Source organism: Carlito syrichta, unplaced genomic scaffold (genome assembly GCF_000164805.1).
Source record: "Carlito syrichta isolate Samal-C Ts95f unplaced genomic scaffold, Tarsius_syrichta-2.0.1 Scaffold309815, whole genome shotgun sequence".
Taxonomy (NCBI): Eukaryota; Metazoa; Chordata; class Mammalia; order Primates; family Tarsiidae; genus Carlito; species Carlito syrichta.
Window position 1 is genome coordinate 169724 of NW_007253911.1, and position 24842 is coordinate 194565.

The window sequence follows — 24842 nt, forward strand, 5'->3', positions numbered from 1 at the left end:
TCTGAGCACAACCCCATAGTTATGGCTGTAGCCTTCTTCTGCTGCTGTACCCACAATGGGAGGATCCATTTGCCCCTTACCTGCTCTCCCTTCAGGCCCTCTCTCTGCACCTGAGAGACAAAACAGGCATTAGCAAAAGTGTTGACATTTCCTCAACAACAGTCAACCTCTCTCAGCTACATGAAAGGCATTCATTCACATGGCATGTTGTCATGCAGCGGTTCTTGGCTTTCTCAGATTTTTATCCCATTTTTAGTGTTGAAAGTCTTCTATTCATGTGTGTCATTAGTCGGGCTCCAACAACAACCCAGTTAAACTAGTTGGTGACCTACCACAGAGCCTGGTATCCCAGGAGGTCCTGCAGGTCCCACGTCACCCTGTGCAGAAAAGAACATTTCAAAATATTTACTTGGTGTCACCTTCTTCTGGTACTCCCCTGACTCCGCCCGTGGGGCTCTAGCAAGGCCAGAGATCACATCCTTCTCTGTACCCCATCGCACTCATCTTAATCCTGCCTGGGCTTTCTCCCTTCTTGTAAAAGTCTCAAAGTTTCTGTGATTCTTATCTCTGCAAAAAGATCACAGGTTTTTAAGGGCAAGAGCCTTCTTTTCTCTTTTGTGCACATCCAGCCCAGTGCCTAGATCTCATGGTCATTCCATGAACACCTCATGGTCTTTCATAACCATCTGATGTCTGAGAGCAGATCTTGGTCCACTGTTCAATGAGCACCTCCTTATACCAGGCACTGTGTTAGACACACAGTGAGAGCCTTGGTTTTATTTTTTGGCAGGTCCTTTGTGCCAAGTTCATGGTTCAGCAATCAATAAATATTTTTCAAATAAACAACTTTTAAAAATACTATAGTGATTCCCATTAAGTCATTTTACACAAAAGTCTTGTCTCCTGCCTCCCTCTCCTTGGCCTCTAGGTCACCTGGGCTCTGATGGCTGTGGCTTGGCTGGATTTCCCAGAGTGTGAGCTACATCTTGGCCCTAAATAGGGTATATTTGCTAACTGTGATGACAGAAAAATCTTTAGTGGTATTACTCCGGTGTCCTGTAGTTAAGGCAAGGAGACTACTTATGTCAGTGTCCCCACATAAGTCATGCGGGTGCAACTGTTTCCGTTACCTAAAGCCTAGCTCAGGGAGCATGGGAAACATTCAAAAACCATTCTTGAATGCATTGGCACATGAGTGGATGAGTCACCAAATACCTCTGAAAGCATCTGTTAGATCTTAGGCCTAAGGAGAAGGAGTGAAAGTCTGAGGACACACCTGCCATCCCCCATTCACAGTGGGTCTTTCCAACTCCACTGTCTCCCATTCCTGCCCAAGACTTGGAAAAATCACTTTGCTTTTCATAACATCAAGTGTTTTTCTAGAAATCCCAATTGATCATGTTTTGTAGTGTCAATTTGCCTTAATGCACCTTTCTTTTTTGTTTCTCACATGCAATAATTGAGTCCCGCCCCAGAAACGCTTCTTCATTCTGTTGTATTCACTGTCCCCACACACATGCAGGCACATATTCTCACACATGTGTACAAGAACACACGCTGCATTTTCTTTTCACTAGTCTACAACCTCTCCAGGCATATCCAGAACATGAATGAACGAAAATCTCCATACGTGCAGAACCCAGCCCCGATATCTCGTCTCCATTTCTCCATGAGCATTCTACAATTACTCCAAGAAGAGTTAGGTCTTTCTCCTTACTCCCACAGACTTATTAATATTTTGGTAATATATAAGGGGGAACCCAAAACAAACAGAAATTATTTTTTGGAGGACAGACCCCTTGTAGTACAGGATTATCCTGCCAGGTAAAATGTTCTAGGAACTCACTGGCATCAGCATACCAGCTAGTGGTGCTGTGAGAGACTGCGTTTGGCTTCAGTGAATTTATTTTTGGAGATTCTTTCAACATGTTTGCCCATTTTGCGATGGTTGATTTCTAAGCACACCTGTCCACACCACGATAAGTGTTCAGCAGTTTTTTTAACCAAAAAAAGCATAACCCCCATGCCCCAGTCCTTCCTATTCACCTGATCTCATCCTGAGTGACTCTTTTCGTTTTCCCAGATTTTAAAAAAAAAAAATCCTCAAAGGGAAATATTTTGCCAATGTGGAAGAGATGAAACAAACAAACAAAAATGGCAGAAGTAGTAAAAGGCGTCAAAATTGATGAGTTCAAAAACTGTTCTGAGCAGTGGAAAAAGATCTTGATAGGTGTATTACATCAAACGGGGAGTACTTTGAAGGTGACTAAAGTTTAAACATGTAAGAGTAAATATATAACTTTTTGTAAATAAATTCTGAGTTTTTGTGTCATCCACACAATTGGTAGAAAACATTCTGAACTGTACTATAATTTTTTATTCATGTGGATGTCTTTTAGAGAGAGAGACAGAGAGGAGGCTGAATAATGAATCTTTTGAGGTTTATAATTATGTCAGTCTTCTTTTACTTACACTTTGTGTCACAATTACATTCACTTTTGTTATGTTTATTGTTGTATTTATCATAATTATTACTATAATACCACAAAAAGTGAGTTTTCAAATAGTAGTTACAAAAGCGATTAACATGTTTTAATCACATGCATGTTTTAATCTCTTGCAGCTCGCCATGTAAAACCAAATGTTCTGACATATTAAATTATGAAGGAAAACTAAGATTCTAGTATTCATTCATAACAATTGTACCAAAATAGTCATTGGAGAGTTTCTATCTGTCAGTCCTTTCTCTAAGAACTTGACATGGATGAACTTTTTCCCTATGATACTGTCTTTCCTATCTTAAAGATGAGGCAATCCCAGCACTTTGGGAGGCCAAGGAGAGAGGATTACTTGAGCTTAGGAGTTTGAGGCCAGCCAGGGTAATATAGTAAAATCTTTTCTTTATAAAAATACAAATTAGCTGGGCATAGTGGTGCACACCCAACTACTCAAGAGGCTGAGGTCAGAGAATCTCCTGAGCCCAGGTGACCGAGGTTGCAGTGAGCAGTGATCATGCCACAGTACTCCAGCCTGGGTGACAGAATGAGACCCCTACTCAAACAAAACAAAACAGATGAAAAAACTGAGGTACAGAGATATTTTGTGATTTTTTCAAGATCAGTAATTTAGTAAATAATAGAACCAAAATACTTCCTAGAATCATTTTCTTTCCACTACATGAATGACACATTTTTGTGATGATAAATTTTAGCCACCATGGCAACCAGCTTCCAAGATGGCCCCCAGTAATCCCTGCTTCCTGTATTCACTCCTTGTGCAGTGACTTCCCACAATGTACTTGTTCGTCTATGTGATCAATAGCAACAGCAGAAATGCTGCCATGTGACTTCTAAGATTAGGCTATAAATGATTGGGACTTCCATTTGGGACTCCCTCCCTTCTCCCAGCCTTGGCTTACTCACTGTTCCTCCCAGAAGTAATTTCCATTTTCACAAACAGTGCTATAGGGAAGCCCATGTAAGGAGATAGTAAAGCCTCTGGCCAAAAACCATCAAAAACCAAGCCTGCCAATGACCTTGTGAATGTGCTTGGAAGCAGATTCTCCAGCCTCAGTGGACCCTAGAGATAACTACAACCCACTTGACAGCTTGACTGCAGCCTCAGGGGAGATGCTGAGCCAGAAAAATTCAACCACACTGTTCCAAGATGCTTGCCCTCAGAACTGTGTGAAATCATAAATGATTGTTGTTTCAGACTACTAAGTGATAGGATGATTTATTATACAGCAATAGACAACTAATACAACCATGTACAACTGTTAATGTGGCATAAAATGTATCTTCTGATGCTGAGATCTGCAGTAGATCATTGGAGGGACAGGTAGATAATATGAACCTTAGTCCTTAGTCTATAAGCAAATTCACTGTGGGGACTTGGGCAAGAAATCCTAATTTGGGGGGCCTCTGTCTCTCATTTGTAAGATGAGAGAGTTTAGAAAGATCATTCTATGATTCTGATGACTTTCTCAAATTGTACAGCATCTAAGATTTGTCTCGATGATGCTCTCTCAGAATGAGATGAGATGCATCATATCACCTGAGCTTCACTGGTGTCTTGATTATTCCAATGAAAACCCCTAATTTATGCCATGGTCCTTGATCTTGTCCTCTTACTTGTGCTGCATTCATCGGAATGAGCAATGATAAATTAGCAGTTTCCCAAATACCGGGGGCAAAAGCAAATCTATAAATGAGGTAGAAGGTTGGAATATAAAATACATAGACACACACACCAGTGGCAGCAAAAAATAGAGTCTTCACCCAGATCCAAACTTCAAGGATCATTCCCTCTTAGTGACTTGAAATACACTACTTATTTTAGGATTTAGCATCCCCTGTCAAGGAACTGTAAGAATATATTAAAATCCTGACACCAGGATAATATAACAATGTAAATCTCTACTCTAAAAATACTTCGAAGAAGAGAGAATAATTAACTCAGCTAGAATTGAAGCCCAAGTCAGCGAGTTGAGAAGACACTGAAATTCTCCAATCCCCATTCCTAAACTGAAGTTTTTGTCAGCTCGTACCATTTATTTATTTATAATGAATACCCTGTCTGCTTCCATAAAGAGTCAGAGTAGACTTTTCCTGTATTTTGAACATATGCTGGGAACCAATCTGAGTCAGACAATGACCTTCACCTGAACTTGCAATGAGCCACTCTGAGCAGGAGTGACGCCGTCTTAGTCCAGCTTGATTTCTCCTGTCTCAGCCCTTCTCTTTCCCCAGCAACTCTCCCGTTCATGGCTAATGTCTTCCTAAGGGCCTGTCTAGGGATCCGTAAGAAAAATATGATTTCTTGTACTCAAACACAGGCTGTGTCTCATGGTTCCTCCTACCACAATCCGGAACACAACATCACACCTTCTCTTCTTCCCTCTTCGTTACCTTGGATGTTTATGAAGGTTATTATTTCCACATACATTTTTGCAAGCACTTCACGGTTTGCAAACAATGTTCCATGCAGTTACATCAGTTGAGATGCAGAAGTTCTAAGCAGAAAATTTATTTACTTAAGCCTTGTAGAAGACATTCTAAATAGATGACCAGTATGATGAGATCCAAACATTATTTTGTTTATTAAATACCTATTACATGTTTCAGATTCTTATTTTGATTTCTAGAAATTGTAAAACATAGTAGAAAAGAGAGAAGAGCAAAAAGAGGAAGGGAAAAAAGAGTTTGTATAGGGTTTTCTAAAATTTATTCACAGCCTTCCATAGTCTAAAAAGCTTTTTAATTAGTATAAGATTTTAAAATATTTTAAAGTTACATAAAATAAGATTTTAAAAAATTTTCTTTTTGAGTTGGAGTCTCACTCTGTCACCCAGACTGGAGTGCAGTGGCCACTCCGGGCCACCACAGCCTCGACCTGCTGGGCTCCAGTGATCCTTCCGGCTCAGCCTTCCGAGTAGCCGGAATTACAGGTGCACACTACCACGCCCGGCTAATTTTTTGATTTTATTGTAGAGATGAGGTCTTGCCTACCCAGGCGGGTCTCAAACCCGCGGACTCGGGCAATCCACTCACCTCAGCCTCCCAAAGGTGCGGGATTATAGGCTGAGCCACCGAGTCCGGCTAAAATAAATTTTAACTAGATTTTTTTCCCCTAAATGGAGAAAAAAAAAATTAAGATGGTAAGTAGAAATTTCCTATCACCTGAGTTGCTGGCTTCCATTTCACTACTCTTTGCGTACACACTTTGTTCCCAGAACTCCAACCCAAGCCTTTCTTCCTGGCTCTGATTTGTTCTGGTGGGGACAGTCCCCACACTGCTTGCTCAGAGTGCAGAGCCATCTAGAACCCCAACGCGTGCTCACCTTCTCTCCCTGGGACCCCGCTACACCAGGAGGGCCGGGTCTTCCCTGGAAAAGAAAGAAAATGTGGATTATGATGTGTGCTGGGGATGCAGCAGTGGGGAGTGGGGAGGAGGAGAGGAAAGGCTGCTGAAATTCCAAAGCTGTGACCCGGCTTTTCTTCTGAAGTCAAACCACCCTCAGTTCAGACTTTCTGGACTGCACTTATCACTAGAAAATTCTTCCTCAACTGACCTGGGTTCCACATCTCCACCTTTTCCCTTATGGAGTCTTGCTGGTACTGCAGTGTGAATTATGTGCCAAAGAAAGCAAATAACCTCTTCCTCAGGGATGTGAGAGTCTGGGTAATACTCAGAAGCAAATAACCGAGATCTGCCTTGGACTCAGGGAGGGTCAAGGGCGAGGGTGACGGAGTCAGATGGAAATCCTCGGAGGTGCTGAGGACTGGAGAGTCTCCAAGCTCTAGGGAAGCAGGAAAAAGGCTGCAGGACTCTGGTCAGAATTAGGTAAGCCATGGGTAACCAAGGTCCCAGAGAGCTGGCACAGGGGACGCTGAGGATAAGTCCATCCTGCTCTTCAGTGGCCCTGCACGGAAGCCTTCCATGAGTCACCAGGAGAAGCCTGAGTTTTCAAAGTTCCCGTAGGAGCGGTATGTGAGGAGAGCCACACCACAAGAGTCCTCCTGGCAGGCTCAAGAGAACCGGGAGGCAGCCGAATGACCAATATTCATCCACCGACACAGTGACTTTTTATAGGAATTTATCCCAAAGATATGCTTAGAGATGCACTCTGGATGTATACAAAGCACCCTCACTTCCTCTTTAATAACAAAACTCTGACAGACCTAATGCCCCGTGACAGCAGTGACCCTCATGGTGGCTTCCTTCTGCCCCCTCAGACCCTTGTCTGCTGCCCTCAAACCATGGACATTTTATCTGTTGTCTTTTTGATATTCTCCTGTGAGAAGAGGCCTTTTCTTTCTTGGTCATCACCAAATGGGTATTGCCAGTGACAACAGCCAGGCCTAGGGCAAATATATATATATATATATATATATATATGTTTTGGGGGGGTTTTTTTGAGTTGGAGTCTCACTCTGTCACCCAGGCTGTGCAGTGGCACACTCACAGCCACCACAGGCTTGACCTGCTGGGTTCAGGCGACCCTTCTACCTCAGCCTTCCAAGTAGCTGGAACCACCGATATGCGCCAACACATCTGGTTGATTTTTTTGATTTATTATGGAGATGAGGTCTCACCAAGTTGCCTGGGCTGGTCTCAAACCTGTGAGCTCAGGCAATCCTCTTACCTCGGTCTCTCAAAGTGCTGGGATTATAGGCATGAGCCACCATACCCGGCCAAGAGACAGATGTATGAATAAATTGTGGCACCACAGAATACTAATCAGTCATTTGAGTTATGCCTTTGATGAATATTTAAGAAAATGGTTACATGGTTATAATATAATATTGATGCAAGATACGCGATTCCAGTATGTTCAATGACAAAAAATATAAATCCAGAGATATAATTAACTATCAATTTAATTTATATTAATATAGTATATTAAACTAATATTTATTGTAATTAATATATACTGAACACAATCAATTTATATATTTTAATTATTTTATCTATGCAAATGTATTAATTGACTAATAAATTATACTTTATATTATTATATGTATTTTCCTAATTGTTATTAACATGGGTGTATGACTTTAGCTTTTTAATTTTAACTTTTAACCATTTAAATATTTACATTTAGTTACTTTTGGAATAAATCATACATTTCCATGGTTCATAATTTAAGCGTGCAAAAGTTTTTCCACCCACCCTGTCTGCCAGCTACCTCAAGTCCTTTTCTGAAGACAACCAAGCAACAAAGTTAAGGGGGAAAGTCTGTGTCTATATAAGTCATAGGTACACTTTTCCCCACACAATTACACACTTTCTTTCATGTTCCACTTAACAATGTATCTTACAGGCCATCTATATTAGTACATCAAGAATTGCTTCATAAATTTCTACAGTTTTGTATTATTCCCTGCATCAATGCATCCTGACTTATTCAACTATTTCCTTATTGATGAGCATTTGGGTTGTTTCTAATCTTTTACTCTGTAGACGAGATTATAATGAACACCCCTGTCCACACATCACTTTGAACATGTGAATGTTGTCTGTGGCCTTTATATGAATATGACATGTCATATTACTCCATGTGAAATGAATTTAAAGTGTTCTATTCATTGAGATTCCCCTAGCTCTGGCATTCACAGGGTCAACATGTGGCCACATAGCTGGGGGCCAGTTGTTAAGCCTCCTGCAGCCTCCAGTTGATAAAGAAGGAAGCCCAGGTGTCCAGACCCTACAGAGCTTTGTGTGGGGGTATAGCCAGCCCCACCCTCTGACAAAACTCAGCTTTACAGCACCAGGACCCACCTACCTGCGCTCCTGTCTCCCCAGGCTTCCCAGGGAATCCATCCAGGCCTCGCTCCCCCTGGCAAAAGAAGGAAAATGGAGAAATAAGGAATGACAAGGGCAAGTGCCCACCAGGGAGCAGAACATCCCTATAGTCACTGTCATGAAAAGAAAGGGCTGGCAAAAACCCCAAGGTCCCACTGTACTTAGCTGCACTCTCTACCACACCTCTGAATACAAGAGAGTCAAACACACACACATACACACGCGCGTGCGTGCGCCAGCCCTAGAGAGGATGTGTATTTGGGGGGGGGGGGTCAAGGAATGTAAGTCAAAGGTCAAAGAAACCAGATGCATTTCATTTTTCAAATCTTTGACCAAGAGATGGCCACATGACTTCCATGAGCCACATAATCTCTTCATCTTGTAGATCTTCATGGGGGTACGTGGATGCAATGAATAAGTGGAGTCTGCAATGCAGTTAGTAAAATTGCAGGTGTATTTTTATGGACCATCCATTTACCCAGTAAATGTGTATGAATACTCATGGTATTCCCAGTGCTTGGGATGGATCTAAGAATGAATTGCTGGCCAATAGTAAGCCACCATTGGTGCATCCTTCTGTGTACATTCAGATGGAGCCAGGTTTGGACCTCTTGCTAGCTATGGGATCTTAGGCAAGTCACTTCTCTGAGACTGCCCCACTTGCTACAGGGATAATAATCATTCCTTCCTCAAAAGATGCCTGTGTCTAACTCACATGGTGTGCTCAGCTGGTGTCCTTCTTCTAGGTGGGCCACAAGAAATCAGCTGATAAAGAAGACAGTCATTCCAAAATGCAGGCTTATGCTAATATGAACACTCGCTCACAGGAAACCCCTGCAGCCACGGCTTCCATCTTTGGGTCTCTCAGATGTAGTAACACCTTTCCTGCTTCCCCACACCATGCCTGATGTTCCCTCTGCTGGCTCCTCCACACCCTTCAGAGTTCAGCCTGAATGTCACCTCTTGGCCTGTTTATCTAAATTAGATGTCCTGTACTGCTCTGACATGGTCTCGTTTTCATCTCCCTCATACCCCTTAATTCAATGTGCATTTATTATCCATATCTACCATCCTTCTCACTCACATGAGGACAAGAGCTGTGTTCATTCTTTTCATTTTTGTGACCCCAGTGTCCAGCTCAGAGCCTCCCAGTGTGACCCCCGTTGACATTTCCCAAATGACCTGAAGATTACACATAAAAATTATTTTGAACTCTCCATCTCTTTTCTATAACTTTATTTCAAAGTTGTTATTTCTTTTTCTCTTTCCTGGGTTGGTGTCTCTCTTTCAGGATGTTGTTTTTCTTCAAGCGATTGAAGATTCTTTGGTTTTCTCTTCCTTTCTGTGCTTGTCTTGGGCAGCCTGTCCTTAGAGGTTGACTCTGTTCACTGCAGCCCACCTCTCATGATGGCAGGGTCAGGTGGGGCCTCCTGCAGGTGAGATGCAGTTTCTTTCCTCTTGGTATCGTTGCTCCTGTTCCTGGGGATTGCTGGTTACCTGGGAAATGGTTCTCTCCCTCAATCTGGAAATAAATACTGTTGCTTCCCACTGCCCAGTTCCAGCAAGGGGCAGAGGAGGGATTGCTTGACTCAGCTTCCTCAAGCGCAGGGCTCTAGTTAATCACTGACAACTGCCTTAAGATCTGCCTCACCCCCCCCCAAATTCACTGATTAGAACTCGGGGTATCCCTGTGTCTCTCTTAGATTTGCAGTTTGGCTTGTAGTTTCTCCCTGTCTTGCATCTGTGTAAACTTAACCACAGATGTCTTCTCCCCTTCAGAAATTATTTGACAATTCTAGAACACTGATGTATACGTTTGTATTTTCAAGCACTATTACATATTCGTTCTTTAGGAATGTCTTTTCATCACATGAAATTTGGGGTAGATGGAGAATAGAGTGACCTGAGTTTCATCTCTCTGCCAAGCAATTCCATATGAGTCTCCACATGTCCTCTAAACTCTGAGGCTGACAGGCCCGAAGGCCAATCACAGACAGGGAAACTGAGGCCCAGGGTTATGAAGCCACTGAATCCTGGTGGGGTATGTGAGCACCGGCAAGGTGTTGGTCCTCGTGACCCTTAATCCTTGGTCAATGTCTAGAGCTCCCACAAGGTCTAGCAGACTTGCCCTACCTGGGATCGTCCTGCAGCATCAAGAGTGCTGAGCTGGCAAGGGTCTCAGAGCCTGTGGAGTCTCACCCTCCTGCCTGCAGGTGAGAACACTGGGAAGCTTTGGGGCGTACCTTGTTCAAGGTCACACAGGAACTTAGTGATGGGACCAGGACCAAAATCAAGGTCGCTTGACTTTTAGTCCAGAACCTTCTTCCCTGAAGCAGGCTACCCTGCTAAACATCTCCCTGGAATGTGGCATTTCCAAAGGGCTCAGAGCAAAGCAATGTGTGTTGAATGGGCACTCTTACGAGTTCTACTGAAAGTAGAGGGCTCTGCCTGTTGCCAAGTTCCTGTTTCTTACTTCCTCGCACTTGCAGACCAAGATGCACAGAACCCAGTGCCAAAATATCCCTCAGCCACAACTCAGGACAGCTTCAGGTGCACACAGAGGGTCTGGCTGGATGTGAGAGCAGCAGTCTCCACAGTTAGCACCCACAAGGAGAGCTAGGCGGGACACGGCTGGGGGACTGGCAGATGGGTGGTCATTAGTAAGGAGGTGAGGGGAACGAGAACAAGAGGGTGAATGAAGGAAGGAAATTAGTTGAGGGAGCGGGTGGGGGGAGACAAAGAGGCAGAGACAGAGAAAGCTAGAAAGACAGAGACAGAGTCAGAGACGCAGAGATATAAAAACAAAACAGACAGAGACAGAGTTAGAGATATACAGAGATAGAGAGACAAAACAGAGAGCTAGAGACAGAGAAACAGAATGAAAAACCAGGGAGACGGAGGAGCGACAAAGAAAACAAAGTGACAGGAGAGACAAAGGGAGAGAGAGACAGAAAGAGAATCAAAGAGAGACAGAGACAGGAGACAGAGATGAAGAGAAAAACCGAGAGGAAAAATGAGACCCACAGACAGGGATACCAAGAGACAGAGAGAGAGACAAGACAGAGACAGTCACTGAAACAGAGACAGATAAAGATATAGAGACAGGACAGAGAGAGAGAGAGAGAGATACAGACAGAGACAGGAAGAGAGACAGAAGATGCAGCATACAGAGCAGGGTGTCAAGCTGAAATGCCAAAGTTAGGACACAGGGGAAGCAAAGCAATAGGGTGGGATTCACCTGAGGCTACGCTAGAGTGGCCACGCCCCACCTGAAGGCTCTGCACTCCTGTGTTCTGCTGCTGTGTGGATTTTATTGGGCTTTGCAACCACTGCACAGACCTCACAAGCACAACTTAGAACAAGGTTTGGCTCCTGCATAGACTGAGCTTGAGACCCAGGACTCTGGGGTGGAAAAGGGCATGAGAGGTGGCTAACCGCATGACTTGAACCCAAACCCTGGCTCTCCCTCACTCAAGCTATGTGAACTTGAACCAGTCCCTTAGCAGATCTGCGACTCGGTTTCTCCAACTACAAATAGGGAGCATGCTATGTACCCAATAAAGCTGCTGTGAGAACCAAATGAGTCAATCTAGAGCAATGCCTGGCATGGGAAGGTATATACTAAAAGCTGGTAGCTACTATAACTCCCTCTCTGGAGTTTCACTCCCCCACTGGGTGGAGATGATGAAGCATAGGAAAAGAAAAGAAAAACGACTGTATTACAAGGACCCTATGGTGCCTGATTCTCACATCCTTTAATTGATAGGGAGTGTGTACTTACGCAAATTAAAGGGGACTCAATCTTTGTTCTTCTGAGAACCAGGTGGTGAGACAGACACTATCTATTTAACATTTACAACAAATCCTATGATGGGTTGTTACCACTAGCAGTAAGGAAAACAGTCGCAGAGACAAAGTGCATTCTCCTGTCTCAAATCTGACTGCAAAGCCATTAAAGGCTCCCCCATAACAAGTCCACTTGACGCAGTTCTGAACATCTGACAGTTGAGGGAGCTCTCACTCCACTTAAAGCAGAAAAACACACACTTGGCCCACCCATTCTTGACAATTCTGAAATCTTGATGTTGATACACACATTCAATGTGGGAAAGAGACATGTGGTGTGCTTCTTCCCCTTCTTCCCCGCATACAATTAAAAAAAAAAAACTGAAATTGGTGGAATAGCTACCTATCACTGGAACTGAATTTAAGTCTTTCCCCCAGAAATCAGCTGCCGCCCTTCTGCCTTTGATGCAGCTGGAAGGCCTACGTGTCCCTCCTGCTCCTCTAACTGTAAGCACCTCCTGTCCAGCCCCAGTCCAGCCTCACCCTCTTCTGAATAAATCCCCCCTACAAGCCTCCTAGCCCTCTGCCTCCACTTTGTTCCAATCCATCGCCTCTCCTGTTGCCAAAGTGGTCTACCCAGAATCCAGTTCTGGCCATCCCTCCTTGCCCAGACTCAATGGTCCCCCGTCACCCATAAGATTAAGTCCTGACTCCTGAGTCTAGCAATACAGGACCCTCTGCACCTGTCTTCCTCCCTCCATGCTACCAGCTGCAGTCATATGTCACTGCTGCCACTTGAGCACATTCTTGCCTTTGCCTGCCTCTGGTTTGACTCACATAAGGCCTCATTCCAGAAAGTGCACCCTTCACGCTAATCTCTGCCAAGCCCTGTCAGGAGGAAGGACAGGGAGAGACATGAGGAGGTCCTGGTGGTGAAGCCCGAGATGGCTACCCCGGGGTTGCCAGGCTCGGGATGGTCAGTAAACTATAAGGTGAATATAGGTAGGCACAGAGAAAGGAGTCCACTCACACAAGGGCCAAACATTGGATGCTATGATAGAAATGCAGCATTTCTCGACTGAACAAAAGTCTTAACATAAAGACCCCAAAATCTTGCTAGAGAGATGTCCAATACTACACAGGAAAAGGTCGTTGCTTCAAAACAGGGTTTTGGCAAGAACAAAGCATGAATATGTACTGACTGAATTTCTCTCAAAACCAATGGGAAAAGGAAACAAGTGTTTGTGGATGTGTGAGTTATGTGCTGGACACCTTGATCCTGTTGTCTTATCCAACCTTCCCACAAGCTCCAAGGAAGACATTAATATTTCCATTCTGCTGATGGATGAAGACACAGAGGCTCTAGTAGTTTAAGGATGTCCCAGCTTGTCAGTGGCAGATCTGGCCCCACCAGGTCTGTGGAGAGTTTTCAATTCTTCAGTCTTCATTTCTCTGGGAAAGCCAATGTCACCATGCCTCCGAAGTTCAGATGAAGCTGCAGCACCCAGGAGGCTTGAAGACCATCTTTCAGGTGGAAATACATTCTTGCTCTGAGTTCTTGGTGGGTACTTTGTCTCTGGGATATTTCCTAATTAACATAGCGTGGTCCATTCAGCTTCCTGTTTGCTGTTTCATCTACTCCTAAGGCTCCATCTAAGCTGGAGTTCCAAAATACATTGTCTAAATCCACCCTACACATCTCCAAAAAGTCCAGATTCACACACCTGTTAGTAAAGGCCCTCTGTATTCTGAGTTTGATCTTGGTTCTGTATCCTCTCTCACCTGGGGCTACAAGTGCCACATCAGGCAGGGAAGACCCCAGAGGTGTTATGCTCTGTTATGCTCAACAGCTAAGGGTCTGCATGTGTGTGTGGGTGAGTGAAAGGCAAGTAAACAAATGCCACACAAGTGACCAAGATAATAAGGCTGAAAACCATAGTATGAAAATGGAGGCTTGGGACAAGTCTAGGGAAACCCAGGAAGACTTCTTAGGGAGTGATGCTTGAACAAAGAATTTTTAAAGGTTATGCAAATGTTTGTGACTGGATGGCTAGCTGGATGGGTGTGTATGTGACAGAAGAGATGAACAGATAAATAAAGGAGTAAGTTAATTTATGTTTTCACAGTCCTAGTCATACTGTAGGTTTCTTCGGTCAGAGATGATGCATATACTTTCTGGATCCCTTACGGCACATTTTTAAAATTTAGCATTTAAAATATGTTTTCAGCACTTTTTCAATATTCTTTCATGAGGCAGAAGATATTGCAGAGCTGGGAGGTCTTCCACAGAGATCTGACATCGTTTATGGACGGACTGACAGACACTGAAGCTGTAACAGGCTCCTCGATTTCCCAGTGCAAGGAGAGCTGAGGCTCAAAAGGGAAAAGGACTCTTTTTCTTTAAAGAATTTCCTTTTCACAGTTCTGATCAGTGGTGTGTGATTGAATACACATCAACTCACTCCTGGCACACATTGGAACACTGACTCCAGATGAGGCAAACTGAAGCCCCATGAGCAGGACCACGATGGACCCCTGAAGTGACCATCATGAGCTCCTGCATGCAAATCTTCAGATGCCCCTCATGACAGTCATGGCCCAGCTCCAGGCCCCAAACAAGTGGAGAAGTCAGAGCTTTGGCCCCTCAGTTTGGGAGAGCTACCTCCCCAGGCTGATGGGGGCTTCTGGCTGCCCCCTGAGGCTCCACATTGGTACCGGACCTGGGTCTGATGATCTGGGGCTCTCCATCCTCTCTGAATACATTATCTCTTGTCTTGATACCATCTGGCTCTGCCCACGTGACTCTCCTTTGCACTGGTCCACACTTTGGAATCATTAATCATCCTTCTTGTAGGGAATCTGGTCTTAGGACATGCTTTTATGGAGTCATCTCTTATTAGTTTATTGATTTAGCAAATGCTTATCATGCTCCAGCCTCTACGCCAAGCACTGTATACCCATAGCCATGTGTTGAGCTGACTTCATAAACACCTGTTTTGATAATTAAATTCTTAGGACCCTGGCAGTAAGGTCCGTATCTCAGGCCTCCCTGGATCTGGCCTGTAGCAGGCACTCTGTGGGTGCTGAGGGAAGATGGAATACCTGGAGGCTTGTTCCACATCCCAGACCAGAGGATGGGCCCATACCTCCGAATGCACCCTTGGCGGGTTGCCAGTACCTGAACTTCACATGCCAGGGCCTCCAGCCTGACTCACTGCTAAGCCAGTCACACACTTTGGATATGGAGCCTCAACTTTCCTTTAGCCTCTATTCCCCGGCTCTGCTGCCAAGTCAGTTCCCCAAACCCTGCTCACCCCTGCACAGAGGATGCAACTCAGACTCTTGTTTTCTTAAGCATCAACTCATGCTTCCGTGTGCCCAGACCCCAGTGATTTCCAATGCCCCTTTTGCATCTCATGTGAGCAGGGAACAGGGGACACTCAGACAGGGGAGCCAAGCAGTACACAAACATATAGAAACCTGCTGGTACTCTCCAAAGAACCAAGAAATGCAAACCCTAATGATGGGGGATGGGGGGCTAAGGGTTGTGCTTATTAAGGTTAAAATTATGAAAATTTAATATATAAACAAACAGAAATATGTTTTGAAGCCTGCATTGGGGCATAAGGTGAGTCCCTGCCTCCCTTAATGACAAGAAGGCTTCCAGAGAACAACGTGACGATGTATTTTCAGAGCCACAGACAGGTTCATTTTCTCTGACCAGTAATTTCACTTCTGGGAAAGCAGCCTAAGGAAATCATCATAAATTTGAAAACAAATAAATAAATAAAGCTATAGGTTTAAGAATGTCCACCAAAGCATGATTTTTAATGGTGAAAAATTGGAAACAACCCTAAATGATCAATACCAGGGGAATGGGCACATGAATTATGGTTTATTCGCTCCATGGAACATTGTGTAGTCATTTAAAATAAGTTCTAAAAACTCCACAGCAGCCTAGAGAAAACGCTGCACTCGGGAACAACAAACAGGACACACAGTTGAATATAGGATGTGTGACTATGTAAGAAAACAGCGGACCTATAAGAATAAGTCCTACCAGAAAATGTGCCAAAGAGTTTACCGTAGTTGTATCAGGATGGTGGGATTAATGGGCTATTTTTCACTATTTTCAAATCTGTTGAAATTAAATTAATAATGAAAACCAAATCCTTGTGGAACTAGAGAGACGTGTTCTGTAGACAGTCAGAATAGGGTAGACCTCAACAATGTGTCTGAGTCATGGTTTAGGGAAAGAGGACCCAGCCTTAGTTCTTGGGAGACCTTGCCCCAGATCTTAAAGTACTCAACAAACAGGCCTGGGAAGAGAGAGGACTGAGCATTCAGCACCAGCTGCTGTTTGTGATGGTGGAAGTGGGTGGGATTGACAGTGCTTGGTTCCTATCCAATTGAACGTTGAGCAGTCTACGGCATAAGTACATGTGGCACAGTCTGATCCTCAGATCAGGCTCCAGATGTTACCTGGCAGTACTGTTGTGAAGGGATGCCAGCCCGGTCCTCAGATAGGCCAGTCACCATGGCAATCTATATCTAAGAGTCTGAGCATAGGCCAGCCTACAACTTTTGGTGACTGAGGCTCAAATGCCATTATTCATCACTCACTTTCCTTTTTGTCTGAGAATCAGGGTAACTAAGGAGCAGAGACTTTATATAACTTGCCAAGTCAGATATGGGTCCTTTGAGACAGCAGCTGAGACCCAGGCCAGGGCTCCTTGAAAACCTACCTGGTCTGGAAACCTGAAAATCTGCCCAGGTGGAGAGGATGGTGATGCCTGTGGATACTGAGACCCACAGCCTTCCTGGCACAGCTTACATTTAGGGTGAGAAATTAACACATTATCTGTACCAGCCCTTGCTACCACACACACACCCATACACCCACACAAGCACACACAGAGAAGACAGTCCCAGGCACACTGTTCCACTTTCTTATGGAAAGCTATATTAATCAACATAAATTGTAAATACCTTTTCTCCTCGCGTTCCCTTTTCTCCTCGTTCTCCTTGGAGACCCTGAAGGGGAAAGAAAGAGCAGTGACTCCACACCCCAGTCTGGCTTTTCTGTGCTTACCTTGGGAGGGACCGTGGAGAAATTGCCTGGTACCCTCCAGTCCAGGGAAGAGGCGCTGGTGGTAGTGAGGACCCTGTTCCCCCACATAGTCTAACACCACAGTGGCCACGTTCCTCCCCTAAGCCTGGAAGGCTGAGCCAAGCCACACATAGGGTGAAAAGGGAGCTGGTGGGGCTTGTCCCTCGGCTTGGGTTATCCAGTTTCTCACAGCTACAGTCTGGGGCATAGCCTGGCTCACAGCTCACCTGGCCAAGGGCAGAAAGGTGGCTTTGGAGTCAGTTCCTACTGCCACTCTGAGCCCGTGATTCCCTCATGACCATAGACCCCATGAAGGGGCCCAGCAATGAACCGGAGATGCTGGCTCCTTTAAGTCACATCCCTTGGAAAGAGGGCCACTGTCCCATCCCAGCACCTACCCATCTTCCTCCAGAGCAACACCCAGACCTCATGCTATAAACACCCTGTCTCTCTGTGTGCAGGCTTGGTGGGCACAATAGCCAAGATGTGGGCTTCTCTACATGCAAGATCTGAAATAGCATCCCTCCACCTCCCACCCCCATTGTCCACGGTCGCTCTATCCTCTTACTTTTCTGACACATTTCCTGCCTGCCCCATGATAGAATGTAAGCCCTACCAGGGCAGTTTCTTCAGTATGGTATCCCCAGAGTCTAGGACAGTGTCTGACCCTTGGTAAACATTTGTTGAATGAATAAATGGCCCAGTCAGTGACTGTGTCAATCACCTGTTTAGCACAGCACTCCGGTAGAGGTTTTGCCTGAAGGCTGTTGCCCTGCACTGAGCTGCAGAAGATCAAAACAGCACATGTCCCTGTTCCTCCCAGATGTAAAGATTGCACAGTGAGATGCTGGGGCCAACAGCATGAGCCAAAGAAAGCACAACTCCTCCCTGGATGGCAGCCTGCAGGTCAGGCCAACAGCTCAGAGCAGAGCCCTGCTGGAAAGGCAGGAATATGTCCCACGTAACTGTGTGAACTCTCTGCATGATCCCCTCTCTATCCTTTCCTTTCTTGGAGAAGAGACCCTGGGATATTCTATGGAAGGGATATTAAAAATGGCAGGTCTACTGCCCAGACCTACTTGATGATTCCAGGAATACTACATGTGACTTTGACCTAGAGAGGAGCACAAGGCCAAGCCACAAGATGGTGATGCCAGAGGTCTGTAGGGTGAGTGGAAATCCCTGCTGTTTTAATCTCATCTAAATATTTATTAGGTGGATGCATAAGTTCGTAGCATTTGTTTTTGGCATGGCAACACAGCAGGGTTTGGAGTTTTTTTATTGTTTGTCATTTGGAGTGACAATGTTGTGCTCGTGACTATGCCTTGCATTTTACAGACTTGAAGAAAGTGTTATTTGGGGGCTAAAGAAGATGGAGTGTCAAGTGGGAAAAAAAAAACACACTTCTGGCATATTCCTCTGTTTGAGCTTAACAAAGGAGTACAGGCAGTGGAGGCAGCTCAAAACATTTGTGCCATGTACAGGGAGAATGCCATCAGGGAAATCACAGCAAGAAAATGGTTTTGTCACATCAGAGAGAATCATTTTGACCTGAGTGATTCTCCACATTCAGGAAGACCACCGGGCTTTGATGAAAACCGTTTAAATGCTTTAATCCATGATAATCCATATCAGTCAACCTGAGAATTGGCAAATGTGATGAATTGTGACCAGTTAACCATTGTGTGACATTTGCATTCCATGAGCTAGTGAAAAAAATGCTAAGAACTTATGAATAGACTCAGTATTTTGGTCATGCACACAGAGATCAGAGGTCTTGAATGCCCCACAGTCACACAAGATACTGTGTTTGGAAATGACTTTTTTAAAAAAGGAAAGACAAAATAAAAAAATAAAAATGAAATGGCTTTTTACACTGCTTCTTTCATTTGGAGATAATCTCAAGAAAAGTGTTAGATGTTCAAGAAGACCCTTTGCTCCCTATATACTGATATCTGTTTGTTTGTTCATCCCTTTATTCATTGGATATGCTGAATGTTTATCAAGTGTCTGGCTCTGATCTAGGAGCTAAGCATTCAATGGGTTCCACCCTCCTTCCTAGAGTAGAGACCTGGACAGGTTGGTAGATAGCTTCTTTGGACCAAATGTCAGAAACTCCTGGCCTGCTGGTTAGAAATGCAGATTCCTGGGACCCACCCTGCTCCATTGTCTAGGAAATGGGTCCCAGGAATGTGCACTTAAACTCTTCTCCAGGTGATTTTCAGGTACCATCACACCTAAGAACTTCTGGTCTAAGAGAAGAGAGACCAACGATTCATTGGCATCTATAAATGTAGAACAGTGGGGGCCCATTATCTAGATGCAAGTGGAGAGATGTACTGGAGGACTTGCTTCCTGCTTCCTGGAGAAGAAGCAGAACCCCTGCCTATATGAGCACTTTCACTTACAGGAACTCCGACATGCCCAGGAGGTCCAGGAAGTCCAGGCGGTCCTTGGGGGCCCTGCAGAGGCACATTCACACACACAAAAAAAGTTTGGGGACGGAAGGAAAAGCAAGAGTGCAAGCGCAGCTCAGCCAATAGTGTGTTTGGTCACAAGATCGGCTGTTTTTCATACCACCAAGTGCTGCCCCCAACTGCTCACACCAGGTATGGCTGGTAGACCTCCCCTCAAGCTCTGCTCCTCTCTGTGTTTAGAGCTCCTGCTGCCTGGTGGAGTCCTATTCTCACAGGGACACTCTCAACTTCAAGGAACAGCTAATGCTATATGCCTCTGAGCCATCATGAGGCCAGCTGCAACAATCCCCATTACTTCCACTCGCTCGTGTCCCTTGGCCTTCCCTGGGTCTGGCCTGGATATGTTCACATAGCTTCCGAAACATTACGACTGATTCCCGAGGCTCATCATTTACGCTTTGTCATGGGGTCAGTACTGCCTGGGGAAGTCCTGACAAATATCCCAACAGAAGTTTGCAGAGCCTGAAGTCTCCTGTGCTACCCAGACCATGAAGTGCTACAGCCTTTGAACAACTAATCTGGAAATACCTGTTAAAATCTACCAAAACTGGGCAACCCTCTGGGACCCCTCCTACTGCCAGAAACTTTCCTGTCTTCTCAATAAGTTCCTACTTTCTAAAAAAAATTACTAAAATTAAAATGTGCATTTCTTCAGTCGAGTATCCCAATTTTTGTAATCTATCCTGCTACAATAAAAGTATAGTTAATAGTTAAGGAGGGGCAAACCCCTTGGGTCCCCTCCCACTCTGGGAGCTTTTCTGTCCTCTCAATAAATTCTGCTTTCAAAAAAGAAAAAAAGAAAAAAAATACATATATGTGTGTGTGTGTGTGTGTGCACGCGCGTGTGTGTGTACACACACGCACACACACACACACACACACACATATATAGTTAAGGAGAAACACACACATACATGTACACATGTATGCATTTAGTACTTCATTGTTTTAGTGGAAACCAAATGACACTAGAAACAACCCTCAGGGCCATAAATAGGGGAGAAATTATGTAAATTACAAGGTCATGGAATACTATGCATTGGTAAGACAATGGGCGGGGTCTATCTGTATTGATGTGGAAAGATGTCTCTAATCTGTTGTTAAATGACAAAAATAAATGGCCAAGTATAGCATGATCCATTTTTCTGTAAGAATATAGGAAAAAACATATGTGTAGATACACATACACACAAGGGCACGCGTACGGAGCTGCTTATCAGCTAAGTGAGAAAATCACTTCCAAGAACACGCATGCAGTTGTATGAGGGAGAGGCAGGAAACCCACTTGAGTGTCTCTCCTACACCTAGAGCAATGAACTTTGTATCAGCCCTTGCCCCCCAGGATCCTCAGAAGAGCACAACTCACAGCAACACTTACCCGCATGCCCACCTCACCAGGCAGCCCCGGCTCTCCCAGCTCTCCTGGCTCCCCCTAAGCACACAAAACAGCACATGGTCATGGCCCGGCCACAAAAGCCAGGCACACAAGAGCAGCTCACAGTCTCCTGGGGCCTTTGCTCCCTGCAGCTCAGAACACAACACAGAAGCAAGGTATGCACTAGTGATCAGGGTCTAGGCTCCCCTCAGATGCTCTTTCTAAGAGCAAAGGAGCTGACCTTCACTGTACACAGTTTTTTTGTTTTGCTTTGTTTTTTGTTTTTTCCTTTTTGAGAAAGATTCTCACTCTGTCACCCAGGCTGAAGTGCAGTGGTGCAATCATAACTCACTGCAGCTTCAAAGTCCTGCTGAGCCCAAAGCAATCTTCCCACCTCAGTATCCTAAGTAGCCAGGACCATACCACCACACCTGGCTAATTTTTAACAATTTTTTTGTAGAGACAAGGTCTTGGTATGTTGCCCAGGCTGGTCTCTAACTCTTGGCCTCAAGTGGTCCTCCAACCTCAGCCTCCCAAAGTGCTGGGATTACAGGTGTGAGCCACTATGCCTGGCCACACAAATTATCTCAACCCTCCCTCACTTCTGACACTGGAAGTCAACAAAATTCCATTTGGACAGAGCGGGGAAAAATCATAGCAACTTGAGTCACCATGATGGCCGTCCTCATGGAGAAGGATTTTGGATTTTGACCACCTGGAAGGGGAGTGAGAAGGGAGTCTGGGGATTCATGGAACTCCCTCCTTTTTTTTGGTCTCCAGGATCTCAGACTTCCTATCCTGACTGCAATTGACTTACAGTGTGCTCAGAAGTAAGGTTCCCACTCTGAGACCTGATCACACATGGTTGAACATGATGAAGGGAACAGAAAGGTGGAGAACCCAAAACTAATTTCCAAAACCAATTTGGGTTCTTAGTGGAGAGAAGACTGACCCACTCAAGTTGAGAACACTTCTTGCTTGGTTTGCTAAAGCATGTTTCAGTTCAGAGGCCAGCAGTTTGGAGAGGTGGCATCTGGGGAACTACAAGAGGAAGGCGGGTAGGCCATGCAGGGGATGGGGTACTACCTGCATCTCACCCCGACTCCTCTAGCAACAAACTAGACACTTTGGCAAATCCTCCACCTCACTGGGCCAGCTCCAATCCAGGCATTGAGGATAATGAGATCACCTGTGCAGAGCTGCTTGTCAACTAATTGAGAAAATCACTTCCAAGGACAGACAGGTGATGCAGGGGAAAACAGCTGCTGCTGGTCTTATTAGAGCTATTAGGTAGAACTCCAGGGATCTGGAAAGATCCTGGTATAAATGATCCCCAGCTCAGGCATGGTCCTGGTGATGCCACCCCACTCAAGGACATGGGAGCTCTGGCAATGCCACCCCAGTTGAGGACATGCAGCTCGTAGCCAACCCAATGCTGCGTTATGAGCCAGGCAGTAGGAACAGAACTTACCCTCATGCCTTTGCTGCCATCTCTCCCAGGTGGACCGGGCACACCCAGGGCACCCTAGAGGCAGAGAAAGAAAACAGCAGTTAGCAACAGACAACACTGGGACAGGCTCTCAGAATGCTGGTGCAATGGAAACAGCACCAGGCAGAAGATTGTGGCCTAGGTTTTGCTTCTCAAAAGGTGACCCACCAGCCTGCAGCCTGGGCATCACTTGGGAAAACATAAGAAATGCAGATTCCCAGGCTTCACTCCAGACCTACCATGTCAAGGAATTTAGGAAGATCCCCAGGTGAGCTATATGCACCTGGCCTTGTGAGTGAGAAACTCCGGTCGCAACCCTCTGCTAACTGGAAGTATGGCCCTTCTTCCCTCTGGGCTCGGTGTCACATGTCTAAAGTGAGGGGTTAGGGAGAGAAGGGTTCTCAACCCAGCACTGATGACACCAAGCTGGATAAGTCTTTGCTGAGGGGGCGCGATGTGCACTGCAGAATGCTCAGCAGTGGCCATGGGTACCAGTGGCACCCTCTGGTAGTAACAACCAAAAATGTCTCCAGATATTGTCCAATGTTTTCTGTGAGGCAAAATCACTCCTGGTTGGGAGCCACTGGGCTGGAACAGGTATTTAAATTGTTTTAATTTTAGCTGGAACAAACTTCATTCTAATGAATCACAGGCAGATGCATGTGACACACAAACATGGAGCAGCTGTGGATAGAAAGGCACTTGGACCAGGCTCCTCACCCCTCCTTTTTTCTACACACTTCCCTGGAGAGAGCCTGGGGAGGCAATTTAGAAACAGGGAACCCCAGGATCTGTGAGCTTCCACCCAGCTCTGACACTGACACTGCTTGATTCAAATAGAAGGATTCAGCCTGAGAGTGCCTTCCCAGGCTCCCCATCCCCACTAGTGTCCCTGTGACATTGAACAAGGTGTGCCTCTCTCTGGTATGGCCCTCTCTCTGGGCCATACCTCCAGTTAGCAGAGGGTTGTGACTGGAACTTCTTACTCACATGGCCAGGTGCATACTGCTCACCTGGGGATCTTGCTTAAATGATATGCTGACTGTCCAGGAATGAATGGATTCATCCCTATGTAAAGTTTACAAAACACTAAATGCAGAGTAAATTCCTACATACATCATCTTATTTAGTCCTGATTGTAACCTTACAAGATAGTTATTATTTCTAAAGACACAGTAGCTATTATGTATTTCTAATTTTTATCTACAAATGAAGATACATACACACACACATATACTCGTACAATTTCTATGAACTGCCTTCTTGGCCTCGACATTGTATGTCAGTGTGGTGTTAAAGAGAAAGACACGACACACAGACATCTCTAGTCCTGGTATCAGACGGATGAGTCTTTTCCAGCCCTACACCCTCCTGGCTATGTGACATTAAATACACCCTGGAAGGCTTAGGATCTTCAAAGTGTGAAGGGTCGGGGGTGATATCAGCAGTAGGCTGACTGCGAGGTGAGTCCAGGTTTGGGAAGTGAAGGTGTCCACCTCTGCTGTGGGGATAGCATTGGGCTTCTTGGTGCAGCCTGTCCTCCTGGGCTACCTGGGCTGACAATGATAGAGGAATCCAATGGAGGTACACACCAGCACATTGTGACCTGGGAAAGGAGGCCTTCACCAACTACCCTGTGCACAATAAGCCTCCTAGGATGGCCACACAGATTCGCTCTGCCATCTTCACCTAATAATTTAATGGTGGAGAGAAAGGCACTGTATACACACAAAAAACTGATTTGCTTAAGTGGTTTGTGGTGCCAGGTTTGGGACCCTGAGGGTCTAGTCCTGGGGACTGAAAAGGTCACCTCATGTGGGTGGGGCCTTGCAGAGGGGCATCTCTTGGAAAGACAGTCTGGCAAGTGAGCATTCATAGGCTGGCCAGGCTGAAGACGAACCCCAGTGACTTTTGTTTTTTGGGGGGCTTCTTTGGGCAAATCCCTCACTCTCCAAGTGTTGGTTTCTTTTTCTGTAAAATGGGAATAATCACAGACACCATGAGAGTGAAAGTATTAAAGTTCTCCAAGGAGCTTCATGGAATATTTCCAAAGTTCGCTCAAGATGCTACCAATTTGCTTTGTAGTTAATATGTGTTATGGTGGTAGGAAGGTTGGGGGTTCTTTGATCAAATGATTTTGTGCAATGCAGAGTTAAATTAAGTAAAACAAGTTCCTTTAAAGCAGGTTTTCTTGAAGTTTTACATATGCCTTCATTGATGGTGGTTTTCCATGGTGTCCTGCTTTTCATGAGGCATGTGAAGGAACTGCCATGGCTCACAAGCAGGGTGGGGGGCCAT

The 24842-nt window shown here is 45.1% G+C and overlaps 1 protein-coding gene across 1 annotated transcript in view; it reads right to left on the bottom strand.

Annotated features, from left to right (window-relative positions):
- COL22A1 (collagen type XXII alpha 1 chain) overlaps positions 1–24842 on the bottom strand; it is a gene marked incomplete at its 3' end in the record, with an annotated part of 219731 nt that overhangs the window by 95733 nt on the left and 99156 nt on the right. The window contains exons 13-20 of the mRNA XM_021717502.1: positions 22527–22580; positions 21059–21112; positions 19612–19665; positions 17083–17127; positions 8288–8341; positions 5843–5887; positions 333–377; positions 81–110 (exon numbers count right to left, since the gene is read on the bottom strand). Of these exons, the coding sequence (XP_021573177.1) occupies positions 81–110; positions 333–377; positions 5843–5887; positions 8288–8341; positions 17083–17127; positions 19612–19665; positions 21059–21112; positions 22527–22580 (381 nt within the window). The remainder of the gene's footprint in view (positions 1–80; positions 111–332; positions 378–5842; positions 5888–8287; positions 8342–17082; positions 17128–19611; positions 19666–21058; positions 21113–22526; positions 22581–24842) is intronic.